At 42.9% G+C, this 18986-nt stretch overlaps 2 protein-coding genes across 2 annotated transcripts in view; one reads left to right on the forward strand and one right to left on the reverse strand.

Moving 5' to 3' along the window:
- The first annotated feature begins 67 nt into the window (after nucleotides 1–67).
- On the forward strand, nucleotides 68–5477 carry SPRTN (SprT-like N-terminal domain). The gene is made up of 5 exons (XM_042025241.1): nucleotides 68–424; nucleotides 1667–1766; nucleotides 2541–2669; nucleotides 3425–3692; nucleotides 3995–5477. Exons 1-5 carry the CDS (start codon nucleotides 156–158, stop codon nucleotides 4714–4716), a joined length of 1488 nt encoding a protein of 495 aa, XP_041881175.1. The 5' UTR covers nucleotides 68–155; the 3' UTR covers nucleotides 4717–5477.
- Nucleotides 5478–16087: 10610 nt separating this feature from the next.
- EGLN1 (egl-9 family hypoxia inducible factor 1) overlaps nucleotides 16088–18986 on the reverse strand; it is a 34554-nt gene continuing 31655 nt past the window's right edge. The window contains exon 5 of the mRNA XM_042025242.1: nucleotides 16088–18811. Within this exon, the coding sequence (XP_041881176.1) occupies nucleotides 18747–18811 (65 nt within the window). The 3' untranslated portion in view covers nucleotides 16088–18746. The remainder of the gene's footprint in view (nucleotides 18812–18986) is intronic.

The following is an 18986-nucleotide window of genomic DNA, read 5'->3' on the forward strand; positions in this document are numbered from 1 at the left end:
GGAAAGGGAAGGGAAGGGAAGGGGCGGAGGGGACTCTGCCGGCGCGCGCATTCCGGAAGGACGCGGCCGCAGCCCGGGCACTGCTGCTGCGCGTGCGCCGCGGCGCCAGCGGATGCTGGCTGCGGCACTGCCGCCCGACGGGAGCTGCGCTCGGGATGGAGGACGAGGATTTCTTGTTGGCGCTCAAGCTGCAGAAGGAGTGGGAAGAGCAGGACAAGGCAGCGGCGGCGGCAGTAGCAGCAGCAAAATGCCCTGATCTCTCGCCGCACCGCTCGTCCCTCCGCCCGCTGTCGGTTGTGGATGAGGCGTGGGAGCTGCTGGACCCCAGCCCCGACGTGCACGCCCTGTTCGTGCACTTCAACCAGACGCTCTTCTGGGGGAAGCTGGAGGCGGTCACTGTGTCCTGGAGCCCCCGCATGACCAGGTGCGGCACCGGCGGGGTACGGGGCGGAGCGCCGGCCCGGCTTCCGGGGTTGCCCTGTCCCGGGGGCCGGGGGGTGTGCGGGGGTGGTCGCCAGGGGCGGGGAGGCGGCGGGGAGGCTGGGCCCTGTGATTCGGGGCCCCGGCAGCGTGCGCGGTGTCGGGGCGGTGGGAAAGGGCTGGCACCCATGGAGCCGCAGCCCGCCTTGGCGTGTGGCTGCGAGTGTCGGGGAGGCGGGGAAGAGCTGCCGCACTTGTCACTCTGTGCTGCTCCTCGCTGTGCCCCGCTAGAACCTTGCTGGTGCCAAGGCTTCTCTTCCCGGCCGCTTGAATGTCCCGCATCTCTGGCATATCCCGCAGGGCGGCACATGAGGTGGTCGCTGTCCTTGTCTCCTTTGCTTTGCATCTGTCGTCCCTGGCAGCCACCTATGGCTTTCCCCGGTGTGCAGGCAAGCCGGAGGGATGTTAAGATGGAAGAAATTACTTGGTCTTAGACGGTGTGTGTGGAAACCTCACGTACTCGTGTTCATGATAGTTCTACACGTACTCAGTCTTCATGATAGTTCTACCGCACGGCCGAAAGGCAATTAAGAACCAATAATAGTATATTACAAAAACCTAGAACAGACTAGGAAGGGGAATATAGAAGAGATCTGAGGTTAAACAAAACCAGGAATCTTTGAAGTGCAGTCTGCAGTTCCGCAGCAGATGCAATTGCTGGCGGCTGGAGTCCTGCCCCCCCTTATCCTCTGCTGTTGCAGTATTCTTTAGACATTTGGAAATAGTTGAATATTGCACTGGTAGAGGACTAACTCAGTAACACACAAAAATAGTGGTGCTTGCTGGATTAGCACACAGAAGTGAAGGTATATGAAGGTTTGGTATGAGTCTAAAGTTGAGGGAGGGTGGGAAGTGAAATTGAAGCAATCAGCAATTAAGTCAGTGTTTGCTGCCGTGACTCGCCAGCATCCTTATAGTGTTATTTCACTCCATCACGAGTTCTAAAGGAAACATTCTTCTGCCTTCAAAACAGGCTTTTCTACTCTAAGGAACTTGTGGATTTTTTTCTTCTCAGCTTAATGGTGCTGAGCTTTTCAAGTAACTACTCAAAGTGATTTTTTTTTCCTTGTTCTGAGTGACCTAGCATGTGTTTACAGGGGGTGGTATTTTAGCCTAAATTCTCCATTTTCTTCATGTGCTACAGAAAGAACAGATTTTCACATTTTCTTTCTGCTTTTCCTTCCAGCTCTGCTGGTATCTGTTCATATCATGAAAGAAGTGGGTTGTGTTCCATTCGTCTCAGTGAGCCGCTTCTAAAGTTAAGGCCAAGGAAGGATCTTGTGGAGGTATTTGAACATGGCTTATGAATCTACACGTAAAGTGCATTGTGCCTGCCCCCTCCTCTGCTCCATACAAACATTCTGGATTTTGTAGTGGGATTCTTATGTGCAGTAACTTATGGATCATAAAATACTGTTATGCTAGTGTGGCTTGTGTTGCAGTATCATGGTAATCTTTAGTTTTATGTTTCTAAGTGGACAACTCAAAATAGGAGGCTAAAGTCACTTGTTTATTTTATTGACTTTATAAAGAGAAAAAAACAGCCCAAGTTTTTAACTCCTAAATTATCCTTTAATATTCGAATATGGACTGTAGTTTTGAAAGGGCCGACGGCAGAAAATAAGGATGTAGGATATAACTTAACATGACTTTGTGTTGCTTCCTGGGCCTCTGCCAGAGCTGCTGCTTTCAGCTGGCTGAACATTCAGGTTTGCCTAAGGACAGAAATGCTGTAGAGTTTCAACTTGTTCAAAAGTGGCTCTTTTTTTGAGTGTAGGGGATGAGCTCTTTAAAGATGTGACTTAAGTTTGAAGATTATTTCTCCTTTTTGGAATGCTGCTTATTGAAGTGATATTCTCCAGCATGTTTTGGTGGTGTGGGAATAGTGCTAATTTGGTTTGATAGATCTAAGCATTATGTTTTTATTCACTGAATATACGAATAATCAAAGATAAGATCAGTACCATAATCAATGTAGAGGACTAAAATAGCTGCAGCTTAATTTTGAAATTGAAAACGCAATGCTTTTCAGTAAATATCTAATGGTTGCATCATTTCAGACACTGTTGCACGAAATGATCCATGCCCTGCTCTTTGTTACTCATAACTACAAGGATCGTGAGTCTCATGGACCGGAGTTCTGCAAGCACATGCGTCGCATTAATCTCTTGACTGGAGCCAATGTCACAGTAAGAATAATCCTCTTCTCCTGATTTAACAGAGCTTTCTTCCTGATCTGGTGCTTTAGTTGCCCAGTGTGGTATGAGTGATCTTCTTGTTGGACACTCCACAGTTGGTACCAACACAAATTTGCATCCAAGTGTGTGCCAGTTCCATAGTTACTTTGTTGGGGACTGTGGTGGGAACAGGTTGAGGAAGATGTGGTGAGTTGTTAGTCATATAATTTTCAGCTATATTCTCTGTAAGAACTTTCCTTTAAGCTTTTGTGGTAAACTAGAAACAGCTTAATGGTAGCAGGGACAGAAGAGCTCCATGTGAAGAGCAGTCAAGATTTATGTCAATAGAGGGTAATGATACTTATGTCAATATTTAAAAATAATGTGTCTAATAAGATCAGTTAAGGTAACAGCTGAAAGGAGAATACAATACTGGTATTGTTTGCAATGCATTCTAAACAGTTCATCTTCTAGGTGAAATTGTAGATAGATTTCCAAAGTTATTTTATTGCAGTTTAAACAAAATAATGAGGACATAGTCCTATGTATCCTATCTTTTTAAAGCTTTGTTTTAATGGTAGCTAAATGTTGACCAAATTTTATTCAGGTCCAGCTCTTTTAACTGCTAATATAAAAATCACAGCAGTAGTGGAAAGAATTGAATGGAAATAGATTTTTTTTTAAAAAAATACTATAGAGCTAGTGATATCAAATTTGTAACTTCCTGAATGACTGTTTGTTTTTTGTGTTTTTTTTTTTTAACTTAGATCTATCACGATTTTTATGATGAGATTGATGTGTACCGCCAGCACTGGTGGCGATGCAATGGCCCCTGCCAGAACAGAGCACCTTACTTTGGGTATGTGAAGCGCTCAATGAACAGAGCACCCAATCCACATGACTTCTGGTGGGATGAACATCAAAGGACATGTGGGGGCACGTTCACCAAAGTGAAGGAGCCAGAGAAATTCGCAGAGAAGTCCAAGCAGAAAACTCAGACAGCAAAACTTCCACACTTCAAATCAACTAACAAAGGTATTTTATGGTTTTTTTTTTTTTCTTTGCCAGACTGATTTTTGTCCAAATGTTTTCTTGAACAAATATGGACGGAACACTACGTAAGCTTGGTTTACATGTTACTGTTACATAGCCAAAGAACAGGGCCTGTTTGTTTGTGCACTTCTAGGCACAAATCCCTCAACTGAATTGTCTACAAAAAGTTCTGTTTTATGCACTATTTTCAAACAGCAGATTTTTTTGTGTGAAGCACCTCAAATACTGAGCCATGGTTTTTTAATGAAAACGTCATTAACTTATTTTTTAATCTGATTTTGCAGGCAAGACACAAATGCATGGTATGCAAGACCTGATGCCTTTTAGTGGAACAGGATATCGGCTTGGAGGAGGAGACAGTGTCCTTTCAGAAAAAAACACAAATACCAGCAGCCCCATTGGAAACAGTGAAGCACACGGCTCACTGCATCATTCAGCAGTGAGGACAATACCAATCCCTAAAAATGAGATAAAATGGGAAAAATTACCCCGTAGTGGTATCTTTCCGCTTCGTACCAATGGTGCCAGTGAAAAGACCAACTTAGCTGTAAAGCGTGAATTTCCAAAACCCTCTGCTGCCTGTACAGAAGATGACGAGAACAACTGTGGATTGCCTGCTAGGATGGCTCGTGTTACTGAAGGAACATCAGGCCAAGGCTCACCAGTTGACAAGAGGGCTATGCCATCTTCTAACTGGTCACCAAAACAAATTTGTTTGGAGCAGACCCCAACAGTTCAGGGTGCATCTGAGAAAAAAAGCTTAGAATGTGTTAGTACCCTGCAGCGATGGCCAAAAAAGGAAGACAAAACTGCCTTTGAAAAGTATTTCATCAAAAAGGGGGGTACTGATGTCACTACAACTACAAAAAACAGAGCTGAATTTACACAGTCCTCTGCAAGTCCTAGCAATCCTGTGAGGCAGGATAGAAAAGTCAGTTGTCCTGTCTGCGAGACTGAAGTTTTGGAATCTAAAATAAATGAACATCTTGATTCTTGTCTTGCATAAAACAGCAGAAAGCTGTCTCAAAAAGATGAATCCGGGTTGGAAACGTTGCTTGAAAGGTAATTTTCTCAGGGTTTGCTTAGCTGTGGTTACACTCCTGTGTGCTTGTTCTGAAATGGAATTTAAAATGTAGCTGACCTCCGTATCCCCACACTAGTAAGTAAAAATTGTGTGGAATGCTGCTAGGAATACTGGTAAAGACTGTTCCTGGACATGTCATAAAAGCTTTCATGATTTCCCATTTAAACTTCCAGTGCTATACAGGACAAATTAGGATTAAAGTGACATTACCTGACAGTCTTCAATTTGCTTCTTCTGGAAGCCAGCCAGCTTGGTGGTTAGCAGGCCAGTCAGTTGAGTACTAAAGCCACTGTGCCATGAAAAGTTTTGAGTGCCAGGCACATGTGTTTTCTATATGAGCTTCCTGAAACGTTCTCCTGCTGCGCTAAGGTATTTAACGGGTTAAACATTAAACGGTTTGATTCCTTACAATCAGTAAAACTGATTGTAAATATGTTTGCTTAAATATAAAAATTGTTTTATATAAATAGTTTTTAAACAAAATCGTTTTATGTCTTGTTAGCGTAGTTTCAAATGGCTGTATCAGCCTGGTTCGTACATGTTTACTGTATTACTGCTGCTCTCTTAATTCCTTTTAAATGCTTCATATGTTTTAAAATATTGACACTACAGAAGATTAATGTAAATTACTTTGTTCTTGCATACTTTAAATAAATTATTACTGAAGTTTAAATTTCCACTAAGCCTGGCCATTCTGTGTTACTTACCAGTGGGTTTACCTGTATATTTAATAACAGTCTTGTTTATTAGAGCCTTTCTGTATTAACATTTTTCCTTCTTAAATTTCCCTGTAAAACAGGTGCTGGTGAATACAGATTGCATCAACTTCTGCTTTCACCATCCTGTTTTTAAAACAGTTTCATTATTGTTGCACTTCTGTGAAAAATTTTACAAATACTGATAGTAAAACTTGCTTTCCCATGTTAATTTTCCATACTTCCTTCTTAAAGCTGCAACATCTATCAGTGTTTCCAGTGATACTTGACATTTTCAAGGGCAGGACTACCAAGAAATATTTGTATTATCTTATGTTTTTAAGATGAGGATGAGAATTGCACCACAAAGGATCTCTCACATCATGAAGCACTTGTGAGAGGTATTTCCTTTACAATTGTTCTCTGCAGTTTCCTCATTTGTCTTTCCTACTGTGACAGATGGGAGTAAAGGAGAAGGACTGTGGGTATTGTTAAATGTGGGGATTTTTTTCCTAATGTCTTCTTTTACTTCTAAACTGTTCATCTGAAGGCCAAACAGAAAACAAATGAGGAATTTGGTGTAGCCTGTGGAGGGAGGGGGAACTTAAGCTGTAGGCAAGTCTGTCCCTCATATACACATGTCCTAAAATAGATCTTTGTCCAAACAATTGAGCAATTCTGGATTAGCTATGGAAAAAGAGCACCTCTGTCATATGTGTTTTTACAAGGAAGTATTCTAATACCAGGATCTCTTTTAACCAGAGAGGAAGGCTTTGCAGTTGCTACTTATTGCAGCCTGTTATTAATGGGTCACGGCCACCTTCATTCTGGGTATGTTACTGTGAATGCTGTTTCTGTAAAATGTTGTGCTTGAATACAGCGTCCTACCCACAAGGATAACAATGACTGCCAGTATAAAATACGCTGCTCAATTTGGGTCAAAGGTGAGAAATTTCATCTTCTCTATCAGTTGTCCATGTCCTTGAGTGAGTTTAAATACTGCCTGGAACAACACAAGCTGTCAGTGAGCCTTGAACAAACACGCTTCATTGAAGTGCAGCGTCAGTTGCCTGAATGGAAATCTGAGAAACAAGTTAATAGACTCGATTTCTGAGGCAAAGCAGCTATGAAAGAGGGTCGAGCGTGTGCGTGCATTTTGTCAACAGAAGGTTCTGCAAACTAAAGGAAAAAGCCATCTCATTTTGTGGTGACCTACTAGAATTGCTCTGAATGATTCAGACTCTGAATGATTAAAACTACGTAAGTGGGGTTACTTGGCTCCTTCATTATTATAATAGGAGACTGCTCTTCAGATGCCTTGAAACTGGTCATCAGGCTAGAAATCTTTAAGGTTGAATGTTAGCAAGTAGTTTTTATGTTATGGAAATGTTATCTAGGAAGTTTTCATAATACTTGAGTTCTGATGAAGCAGTGGGAAGAATTTTTCTCAGGACTACTAAAATACATTCATATATTGCAAGAAGAGATGCAATAGAAATAGTCTGCTTTATAAGGTATTTTAAAAGCAATAATGTGCATTCATCTCTCCTTCAGCATCTCCAGTAGTCCAACGACTCTTTGTTTTCACCTGGCATATCTGGGTCACATGGGAGAAGTGTATTCTCACAGCAAGTTCAACCCTGATGCCTGGGCATAAGCTGATGTGGAGGCTATTTATGTCTGGGTGGAAGCAGCCCCCTCAGGCAGGGCAGGCCCTGCTGCTCAGAGTGTGGCATCAGGAACCTGTTACCTGAGCCCCCTTTCTAGGAGCATTTTCCAAGAGAACCACTAGAGAAATATTGTTCATTTGGAACAGGCTGTGCTACCTGCCTCTGGACCAGTGCAATGAAGGGCACTGGGTAATAATCTAGTACCAAACCAAAGGCTAGAGAGGGCTTAGTCGTGACTGGACAAGGAGTGAATTCCGGAGGTGCAAAGTAGCTATTCAAACTTCCAACTTCCCTTGGTGCAGCAGGAGGATGTGCAGTAGACTAAATGGCTTGTGAGGGCTTTCTTCCTCATGTGTTCTTCTGGTGCCCCTCAATTCTCTTGCATTTTCCATGCACACAGCATCTCTTCAAGTAAAGCAAGATAACACTTTACTGAAGGGTAACAACCAGAAGGAATCAACAGGAAGTTTCTGAGGAAAAAGCCAGATGGACATCTCTTCTAAATGGTTGGAGCAATTCAAGGTGATGGTGGGATGATGCAGACTACTCTGGCTGGAGAATGTTAAGAAACTGCCACCACAGCAGTTTGCTCCACCACTGCTGGGTCTGGTCATCCTAGAGCACCATGTCTGTGCCTTTTGTCATCTTAAATTGAAAGGCCACTAAGAAGTTGGAGCAGGGGTCCTCATGAGGTTACACCTGACCTACATCCCCCTACGAGCATGATTGTTGCTGCCTGACATGGTGAAGGCAGCCCTGAAACCGCTGGTCTCCAGCAGCTGCTCCTTAACAGATAGCCAGCATTCAGCAATTCTACACTCCAAACTGAATACCCAAATTCTTACTTGCATCTGCATTACTACAGCTGTCTTGAGGTCTTGGGCTTAAAGAAACTATTTTTTAAAATAGGAATATAAAGACTCTGCATAAAATTATCCTTGAAGTGTCGTTTGTGGGCAGACAGGCCATGAAAGAGGCTTGCATTTCACTGTGTGTGAAAACACGCGTGTGTGATTTCATATACTCGTGTGTAGCGAAAAAAAGCCAAGACCGCAGGCTGTGTGGAGCTCTGGGACTCCTCACCATGCCGTTAGGTGGCACTCCTTGCACGTAAGGAGTTCTTACTTCTTCCTCTCTAACCTGTGCGGGGAGAGAACAAAGGGTGCAGCATTGGCAGGCTCGTATTTCACCTACACTGCACTCCAGGCTGAACGTGGACGAGCAGCAACCCTGGCTGGACCACAAACAAGTTAAAGGAGGAGGAGCAGTGGTGGTGGTGGGGGGGAAATCTGCAGCTAGCTGGGGATGAGAAGTAAATTTACAACTAACTAGATTCTGTGAGTGATTCTTTAACTTTGCTGTGAGAAACACTTGAAAGATGAGAGAGTAGCTCCTTCTTCTAGTTCAAGGCTCAGGAGTAACCCCAAAGCACCCTTTTGTGGGTTACAGATACTGCACTGCTTGCATCCATTGCAGTGACAAAGCTAATTTTCTGTCACCATTTGGCATCAACAGAGCTCTACAAGAGATGCAGGACAGAGTTTTAGGAAGTCAGAGGGGTTATAAAATACAAAACTCCTGTGCCTCAGCTAAGCCAGGGAGCCAGAGGGGTGTAACAGGCCCAGTGAAGGGTAGTGTACCACAGGTGTGAAAACTTAAAATGGGATGTGGCCGTGGCCTTAATTATTCTGTTTCCTTTTAGCTTCTGCCAGGCCAGGCTGCTTTAAGACTAGATTAAATTTCTAAGCAGGTGCAGCAGCTGGGCCTGAATAGCTCACCCTGTCTCTGTTCCATCCATCCCCCATCATTCACATAATTTCAACAGTTTTTTTGCCTTAGCATGTCTTAGACGTGACATTTCCTAAGGTGCATAACAAAGAATGTTTGCAGGGGCAAAACCCAACAAGTCAAGTATTTGGCTTCACCATTGCTTAATTTAAAAGCAGTGATTATTTTAACTGGTGTCAATCTCTGGATCATAGTTTTTGTGTTTACTGCAAGTACCTTCTCTTCAGAGATCTGTCACTAGTGGCATAAAAAGTCTGGGGCAAGATGTGGGCTTGAGCTCAGTGAAGGCCTGGTACAGGATATGAGCTATAGGAACATGGTTTAGTTGGGGGCTTTGATTCTTCTCGTGGCTTCGTCAAGCAATTTACAATGGCAGGAATGGCCATAGGGCCTCTCTGCTCTTACCCCACTTTCTCCCCACTGCTTTGCTCCCCTGCCTTTGTCTTCCCACTGACACTGGTCTCTTCCCTGGAGCATCCCAGTAATGATCTGCTTTCTTTCCCAAAGGCTCCACTCCGTGGGCGTGCTGCCACTGATCTGTAAGCAGTTTTTGATCCACTGGGAAGGTGTAGGTTGTGTTTGGAGGCAGGCACAAAGCTGAAGAGCCGTGCAAGCCACTCGCTTGGAGGGTGCCCTCCTGCAGATGCCTCTGCAGCACTTGCCTGCAGCCAGTGCAGGGCAGCAGCACAGGGCCTGCTGCAGCACCAACAGCAAGAAAAGCTCCCTGCTGCATCACAGGACCACACCACTGGGCACGGGCTGCTCTGGGTAACACAGCTCTGGAAGGACATGGCACAGATCTGGGCTGCTCTGGCAGATGGCAAACAGAAACACATCCAAAGGGAAGTCATCCTGAGGATAAGTCAACACCCCAGGGGCTTCAGAGAGGATGGCACCTGTACCAGCTGCAGTATGGATAGCCGCAAGGAAGGGATTTCAGTCTTACATCTGCCGTCTTCTCCAGGACATGCTGCTAAGAATCCTTTGGGCTGTTCCTTTGATTTACATTTAGCAGTACCTACATGGGAAATTTCATTTAAAGTAGAACTTTTACTTCAGCAAGGGTAGCTGAACATGGCAACAGGTTTCCTGCAGAGGTTGTGGAGTCCCCATCCTTGAAGATACTCAAATCCCAACTGGACATGGTCCTAGACAGCCAGATCTGGGTGACCTTGTTTAAGGGCAGGGGAGCCGGACCAGACCACTCCAGGAACCCCTTCCCATCTAAACAGCCCTGGGTTTCTGCCTAACAACCCCAGGAGCACTGCAGGTAAAACTGAAATTAGAGCTGAAGGCAATTAAGGTCCACCTGCTTGCCCTTGCCCTGGCACAGCCCAGAGTTGCTCACACCAACTCTAACAATCAGCTGATTTCCAGCTCTGCATTTCTTCCTCTCGCTGCAAGGTTTGGCATGGGCAGCTCTCATCACTGCCACCCAAACCATGGGGATGAGGGATAAGCCTCCTGTCACATGCATCAGAGACTGGGGGACTTCAGGCAGGAGCTGGGTATGTGCCATGACACAAGGACAGGTACAAGGAAGCTCTGCCCTCCCAAGCCTAATTGCTGAATCCTCGCCAAGTCACACTGGGAGAGAGGATTATCAGCCTTGCAGACAGCATGAATTAAAATTCAGACTTAATTAACTTTGAATGTACCTACAAGAGATTTAGAATGCCAGAAAAGCACCCCATGAGAGGAAACAGGAGGTGTTTCAGGCACTGCAAAACCCTTAGTCTATTCAAGCTATCAGGCAGCATTTCCCAGGCAATTTGGCAGAGTTAAGACAACTCTGCCAAGAGGTCTCACTGCTAATATTTGGGCTTATGGTTGGGCCATGAAATGCAATGTTGCCAAAGCAGACACACATCCCAAGTGGTAAGCAATGCCATGACATCGGAGCTGTTTGCAACGGGTTACGGACACAAGCATTAAACACAAGCATCCCCTGAAGGAATGAGGAGCCCTCTGTTTGGAGGAAAACACTGCAAAGTTGTTGCCTTAATGCCAGCTTCCTTTTAATCCCTGTAGAGGTCCCAGTCAGTCCATGCACACCCTGCAGTAGGTATGGAGGGAAACGCTGCCTTAACTTCTTCAGGAAGAGGAGAGGGATGGGAGGTTTCTGCTATTGGGCAAGCACCCTCACTCAGCCCTGAGATGTTACAGGATGGGTTGATCCCAGCCCCCAGTGTGTTTTCACCTGTGGCTGTGGATTTGTGTTGAAGTGACACCATTTTTAGGAGACCGACAAGTAGATGTCCTGTCCATGAAACCCGCAACAGTTTTCATTCTCCTTCTCTCTATGCCTCTTCAACAGAAAGACTCCCCAAGCCTGGTGTGAAGCTGCTGCTGGGGGTTGTTGCATGGTTAAGATACTCTGAATGCAGTGCCAAGTGGAGGGTATGTCCCACGCACTGCCACGGTTCAGCTGTGTTGTGTATGACCTCACCACCTCCGCAAAGGAGAGAGAGCACCCTCAGCGATCCAAGGTTAGTTGGCCTCCCAGAGGTGTCAGCAGCTTGGCACATGGAGCTTTTGTCAGGCAGCACCAACTCAGGGCAGGCAGCAGTACTAGCCAGAGGCTCTGCTGCCAGCCATGACTTGGTAGCCACGGTTCTCAGGCATTTCATACAGCCCTCAGCCAAGAGCTTGGCTAGCACCTGACCACCTGGAAAGGCAGCCACCAGGCCGTGACTGGCTGTCATCTCACAAAAAAAAACCCCAAATGTTTTCTTCAGCCAAGTATGTTACAATTTAATCCAACCCCCATTCAAGGGAAGCAGCAGAAGAGAAGGGCCTGCAGCTCAGTTGACAGCAGGTGGGACAGTGCTTGGGGAGCCGTGGAAGGATGCAAAAGCACGGGGGCAGCAGAGAGGCCCCCACCACGCACATGTGGGAGCAGAAAGAGCAAGGGCAGGTTGGAAACAGAGCGGTTGCTCTCCAGGCACTCTCACACGAAAAAACCTGAGCAAATTTTCAAACCTGCTGTAAGCACTGGAGGTGTGACCACTGTGCTCCTACTTCCCCTGCTCCTCCATCCCTGCCCCAGTGGGCTTTTGTGCCACACAGCATCCTCCCTCTGTAAGAGAGCGGTGTGTCTCTGTCACCTCTGGGACACAAAGACCATGTTTTTCTGCTTTGAGATGAAGCCTTGTCCTGGCTGTGACACAGTGGGACCCCCCTCACTCTCTCTTCCAGCCAGCTCCATGAGCAGGAGCCTGAACCATTTCTGAATCCTGCTCCTGGTGTCCCAGTCACAGCCTGGCCACAGGTGGACCCCGCTCCCTGCCTGCCCTCTTGGATTTGTATAAGCCTTGGGTTTATCGGAAAGTACGTGCCCTCCCTCCTCATCTCATTGCATAATGTTGCATGGTTGCGAAGCTGCAGAAAGTCTCAGCTAGACACAGTCATTCCCTAATGCCCTATTTTAAATAAAGGGTTTTTTAACAAAAACCAAACCCACAAACATCTAAAATATTCTTATAGTGCAGGTGGGAAAAAATAGAAGTCAAAGAAGTTTAGAAATTGCTACCTACACTCCTGCAGGAGTTCTTCTAGATACAAGAAATATTTAGGATTGAAGAGAGTTAACTTTCTACAATTTCTGCTTGTTCATTAAAACATGACTGTGTAGAACACGTGCCCAGCACCACATTACTCACTATTATGTCATGGCTGGGGAAGGGGAAGTGAAGGGAAAATAAATATGCCTAATGTGACAGCTCAAACTTTGCTCTTTGCTATCGGGAGCACCATCAACTGGACTCTAACCTCAGAAAACAGATTGTTATTACCCATGGGCCTTCGGCAAACATTAGTGGTGTCCACAATCACATTTTCCCTGAAGAAATATTCTTCTTGATGTCCACAGATCCTCCCAAGTGCTCCTATAAAAACAGTTCTGAAGTCTCTTTCGGCTCTGGTAACTCATGGTACAGCACTCACCAGGACTGTAGTTTTCACATCTAGGGGTGGTGGCATTTAGTTTGTTTCCATAGTGGTTGGTTGGGGCTTTTTTTGACACATTCACTCCTATCTTACTGCATGAAAAAACTCTCAGGATTCCAACAGCAATTAATCCAGCGCCAAAATTCCAGTTTCCTTCTGTTCCTCAGAGCTGCCACCATGTCTTCTGCTATACTGCAATCTTTTAAAATAGATTTATAAAGCTTGCTTACATGCAGTTACATAAGCAAGACACATTTACAACCAAAGTGACCTGCCTTCAGACACTTTTGATAGTTTTTTTTCTTGGCTTTTTGGTTGACCCTTGCTTTCTTTAGGTAGTAAAATACCAGCTCACAACCCAATATAATGTTCAGGCACTAGGCTTTTCATTTGTGAGTAGGAGTCAAATCTCTACATTTTAGTTATGCTGGCTTCATCTTTTATTTAAAAACAAAAATAAAATAGAACCACATCAGCCCTTGAAACAAACCCAGGAGAGGAACTGGTTCCACCCTGGCAAACCACACTGACACAGACAGACAGGCCCACAAGGAGCACTGGATATTCAGAATATTCAGAGATTAAATTTTACTTCCCCTCCAACAATATTTTAAAGAAATAATGGTTTTCAGTTCAGACACTGCCCTGAAGCAGTGTGCCTTGTATCACAGTTTGCCTGTGTGTGATCCTGGCAAGTTGTTAGCCCATCTCTGTGTTTTACATCCCTCCCACTCTGTTGTGAGGCATGCCCTGCAAACTTTCAGCCATGTGAGAAGGATGGTACTGGGCTTAGAGGCTAAATGAGCCAGTCACCTCTTCCAGCATGTATCACCACGTTATACACAAAGGTAGTTACAGGAAATTCTCCAGAAGACCCCATAAACTCTTCCCAATAGAAGTTTAATCCCAAGATGCATATTTAATAAGGGGAAAGTCCAACAACTTACTATTGGAATACAGACAAGGAAACCAACTCCTAGTTCAAGTAAAGTTATGAACATCTCATCTTCAGAGATAAAAATATATTTGTTTGCAACACACATCCATGAAGAAAAGGATGGACGGGATGCATAAACAACTGTTTTTTCTGAGACAAACACATTGTGCGCTTTCTCCCCACATTTCATGTTCCTCCCAAAGCACACACCTAGAGCGTATTTTTAATTGGCATGTCCCATATTCCTCATACCCACCCAACATGTTTTATCTTGGTCTCATGTGCCAGTCTCTTCCCATCCTACTTTACCATTTCTATGTAACTCATTACTTCCTCCCTGTCCTGCTAAGGACTTGAGTCTATCCCCAACAGGTTAGCAATTTACATCTCATCTGTCCCTTCCACTTTTAGAGCCAACTCATTTGGGAGCTATGAGTCTGGGGATTTTTTTTTTAGTATTTCAGGAAAGGGATAAATGTTCTGTATATTCACTCAACTTCAAAGCCATCAGGAAAAGCTTGATGAAACTCAGTAAGTGGTAGTAAAAGTCAACAGAGCAAATTCTCTGGAACTGGTTTTGACTGGTAGGAGGACCTTGAAACCTGCTTCTGTCGGCTGCTATCCACCCCTAACATACAGGATCAAGCAACCCTGATGCAGCAGATGTTCCAGAGTGAACACAGCTCCTGTACAGACTTCAGTACATGTGCTGCCATTACTTACATTCAAGCTTTCCATGTGAAAAAAGAAAAAAAGCTGACAATGGGAGACCCAGCGATGCATACTTCTACCCCCATTCCCTCCAAAAAGCAGGTGAGATCCAAGTCCAGCTGAGACCCACGAATTTCTTCAAGGTCTTTGCTGCTCAGTACTCATAAATTCCCACTAGGTATTTGCAAGAGCATACAGCTATCTGCATGCCTGCAGGCGAGGTGCAAATGCTAGACTCCTGGAGTTTTGAGACTTTGAGTTTGCTATTGTCACTTGATGTTCTCCCCTCTTCTTCAAAGCATTCAGCATGCACAGAAATGGTACTTTTCAGTCTGGCCATACTTACCAGTATGATGGAGATGTGATCTCTCCACACCTGACCTTGAAATGGTCAGCACAGCCAGATGTTTTCCATATGATACAGGCTGTCAGCTCTCAGATCTGTGTCTTTTCTGAGAAACACCCAAGAGAAACACTTCATTTTCCCTGGTACAGTGTTTGATTTTACTATGCAAAACAATCCCCCTGCATATTGTGCTCAACAGTGTGATAATTAAAAAAACCAAAATAAAACCCAAATCAGGTCTACACAGGATGGTTGCAAGAAAGGCTTCTTCCTTGTTCAATGTAAAACAAGGAAGAGGTACATTGAAGAGAACTTGCAGAGAAGTTACACAGCAATGAACACGGAAAAAGCTTTGAAGCACTTTGCCATCATCTCAGTGCTGCTACACTTGGGTTTCAACCTAAAAAAATCATTGAGAATGATTACCTTAGAGCAGAAATGTGCACAACTGGTACCCAAGTGCCAAGAAAGGTGCACTAATGCTGGAGACTCATCTGAGGATCCAGGTAACTCTTCCTGAACTAGCAGAAGACAGACAAGCACATACAGGGCGGGCTTCACAAAAGCTAGAGCAATGTCACAAGCACAGCCAGCCAGATGTTTCCTTGCTTTCCATACAGTCATTACAAAGCTCATCAGAAGTGGAGGAATATTGTGTGGTATCTCATACAGGTTTGCACCTGCAGACTCTACCATTCTTCTGTCATCCCTCAAGGGTACGTAATTCATTGGCAGCCACGTAAAACTGAGGAGATCCCATAAAACCTTACAAATCCTGTTTGAATGTGACTTTCATGTTGTACCCTACATACCTGTCAAAAGTGGTGAAAAAAACAGAGCTGACTCTACATCATTATCACTCTTCAGAAAGCCTAAGAATGGTCCTGTTTTTGAGTGAGGAAATCATCAGGAAAATGGTCATCACACTCAGGTAACTCTAAGAAGTTAACTCTTAAGTCTAAAGAAAAAAAGTCCCAGGTCCTTCTCCAGAGCAGAAACAGCTCTGACTAAAAAAAAAAAAAAAAAAAAAAAAAAAAAAAACCACCACAACAAAAAAATAACATATACAAACAAAAATCCCAACCAAGCACCCACAACAAAACAACCAAAATGCCACACACCCCCTTTATCAGGGAGCATTTATAAGTTAGTTGCTACAGAGTAGTTTTAAAAATTACAAAGATTACAAATAATCACATAGTTTTCAAGAACCTTTATACATCATTTTTTAATTAGATTAGCTTTACAAGCAACTTGAGAGTTCTTTCATAATGAACACTGCTTTTGAAATTACACAACTTTATAGGCAACCTGTAAACGAATCCTGAATTTCTTTGCCTGCTATAGATAAAGGTCTCATATTTCACAGCCAGCTAACATCATGAATAAAAATAGCATTATGAAGCTTTATTTTTAACCAGGACTAGACACATACAGATCATAAGACAGTTTAAAAAATAGTTTTAAAACAAGGACCTGCTTGGTGATGCTCAAGACTGAATATTCAACCGACACGAAATGAACAGTTTCTGAAGGACATGGAAGAAATGGCTGACCTGATTTGCTGACCCTGTTGTAATGACTTACATGGAGTGAAAAAATAAGCACTTTTTAAACCTGTCTGGCAAGCACGAACCTACAGTGTGATTAGAATTTGATACGCTGTTTAACTGCAGCAGTTTGAATTACAGAGGGACTGAAATGAGTTTAAAGGCTTATGCTTACATTTCTAAAACAAAACCAAACTTCTGTTAAAGTAGTACTAATGAAGATGAAGTAAAAGAGGTGACTTTTTTGCTTGTTTCATTGGTAGCCTAAATGCACTGCAGACCAGACAGTAATGAAGATTTGCACTCCTTGGCCAGGTTGGCAGAGGCACTTACAGTAAAGGTATCCTGTCTATTTTACTGGGAAGAAAAGAGGAAAGAGGAAGAGAACAGTACAGGGCAAGAACTTACTAAAAAAGTGAAATCAAAACAAAACTGAGATTTCTGTTGGTTCTCCTAAATGACATACCAATACTGAATTTTTCCACCTTCTGTCAGTTTGTTACTAAACAATTAGCTTTTTCATGTTTTACATGAACAATAGTAATGTTTTTAATAAAAAATTACTGAGCTTTCCATAGAAAAGGTCTCTAATTGAATACAAACTATACAGATGCTAAAATTGTCACACGTTGTAATATATACAGAAATATTTCTGTATACTCACATTGTTTTGGCTAAGTAAGGAAATAAGGGACAGATAGAAAACTGCAGTGGGTAAGGTGAACAGCCCCCAAACTCCTGTAAATATGAATGCTGTTTTTGATGGGTTTGCTTTTGTTTTCTCAAGCTTTTAAAGCTCAGGAAAAAAAAGGAAAGAAGAAGAAGAAGAAAAAATATCCGTGTTCGAAAACATCCATTTCTTAAAAATAAGAATATCAAAGTTTCTGCACATCTCACTTTTATTCTCTGATGTCCCATATCCTTGATAAAATAAAAACAATGTAAAAGAAAGCAAATGTTTTCTTACTGAATATATACCTCAGTATTGATCAAAGGGCACTGCCTTTTCAGGGAAATCCTTCAGCAACAGTGACAATTTAAAGAAGTATTATTGCACAAGGAGCCTACAGAGTGATGCACTTAAGCTTCAGTGTGCTGACCACCTCCTTGATACTATATAATAGACCAAGGTGTCAACTTAAGAGACTGCATGGGACACCAAGATTTGAAAAAGAAATTTTAAAAAGTGAATTTTAGATATTCTATTAACTTATATACAAAGGAAATGGGGGGTGGCAAGTATTTTTTAGAAAAGGGAGAAAGCTCAAAAATTTCTGTCAAGTAAGTAAGGAGGTTCTGGGTACCTCTAATAGCCTAGGAAAGCCCTTGTATATTCTTGTAACTTGATGGTATTTACCAGGTCCCCAAAGCCAATGACAGCAACCGATAGTGTCAAGTTCACTTAGTGCCAGTCACTTAAAAAATAAAAGAACAACCAAACATCCCCCCCTCCAAAATAAAAAAGAAGAAACCAAAGAAAAAAGAAAAGAGACAGAAACTTCCCCTCTGTGGATTCAACATACAAAACCACAAACAATGTTACTAATAGCAAGATACTGATTTGCTTCTGTTAATAAGGTTCAAGAGAACAAAGTCAAAAAAAACCAAAAAAAAAACCAATACAGCAGCAATCTTTAAAAGTTAAGATTAGTGTGAGATATGATATAAAACAATCAGATTTTTAGCTGGTAATTAAAGTGCTCCTTTTCTGACTTAAGGTGTAAAGAAAATTAAAGTGATTATCAGTTACTGGCAACCCTAACATTAAATTAGGTCTTTCATGGCAGAGGAGAACAGTATGAACAGTTTTACAAAAATAGATCCATGTTATATTGGAGAATACTGCGATTTTTTTCCTTTTTTTTCAGTTTTTCTTTTTTTTTTAAGACTCAATTTTGATAAACTGTACCTGGTCATACAAAAATTACCCAAAATTCAAACTTTTACCATATAAAAAAAGGGAGAGATGAAATGGATTCAGCTGGATGACAGGTCTGGCAAAATATAAGGATGGACAAATTCTATGTAGGGCACTTATTTATGTCCAGATGCATAATGGTGTTTCTTACTGATTGCTTATCTTCTTCACATAAGCAGTCACAGGCCTGGAGTCACAATCACATAGTACAATGCTTCAGCAGTCAAAGAACCTTCTTTTTGATGCAACATTGAAACACTGTTTGCTTCCATATTAAGATGTTGGTTTGTTGTTGATTTTCCTTTATCTTGTTATTCACATTCAAAAGTTAATAGATAGCATCAAGATTTATCAGGGAGAATAGCAAGGGGAGTTGCTAAATCAGAGGCTTATAAAACGTCTTTCCCAATGGAGTCAGAAGGTTTATTAAGTTCAACCCTCACACCTTTTTCACCTGCAGAAATATGAAAAGGAAAATGGTATTTTAAAGCATTTATCAAAGTACAGTCCAACAGGCTACATCACTTTCCAGAATAAAGTTTTACTATCAAAACACAATATCCCATGAGCAAGTAAAACTCATACATATTCTGCATGGCTTTAGTAAGACTGACACTTATCCAAAAAAT

The sequence above is a fragment of the Corvus kubaryi genome, unplaced genomic scaffold (assembly GCF_017639235.1).
Source record: "Corvus kubaryi isolate FWS band 111438036 unplaced genomic scaffold, C.kubaryi_AGA036_p1.0 37266, whole genome shotgun sequence".
NCBI classification, from domain to species: Eukaryota; Metazoa; Chordata; class Aves; order Passeriformes; family Corvidae; genus Corvus; species Corvus kubaryi.

What these genes read in the sequence shown, in the direction of transcription:
- SPRTN (XM_042025241.1), top strand. Translation starts at nt 156, where the DNA reads ATGGAGGACGAGGATTTCTTGTTGGCGCTCAAGCTGCAGAAGGAGTGG. An exon ending in TGGAGCCCCCGCATGACCAG is followed by an intron (nt 425 to 1,666) that starts GTGCGGCACCGG and finishes TTTTCCTTCCAG; the next exon opens with CTCTGCTGGTATCTGTTCAT. An exon ending in CAAGGAAGGATCTTGTGGAG is followed by an intron (nt 1,767 to 2,540) that starts GTATTTGAACAT and finishes GCATCATTTCAG; the next exon opens with ACACTGTTGCACGAAATGAT.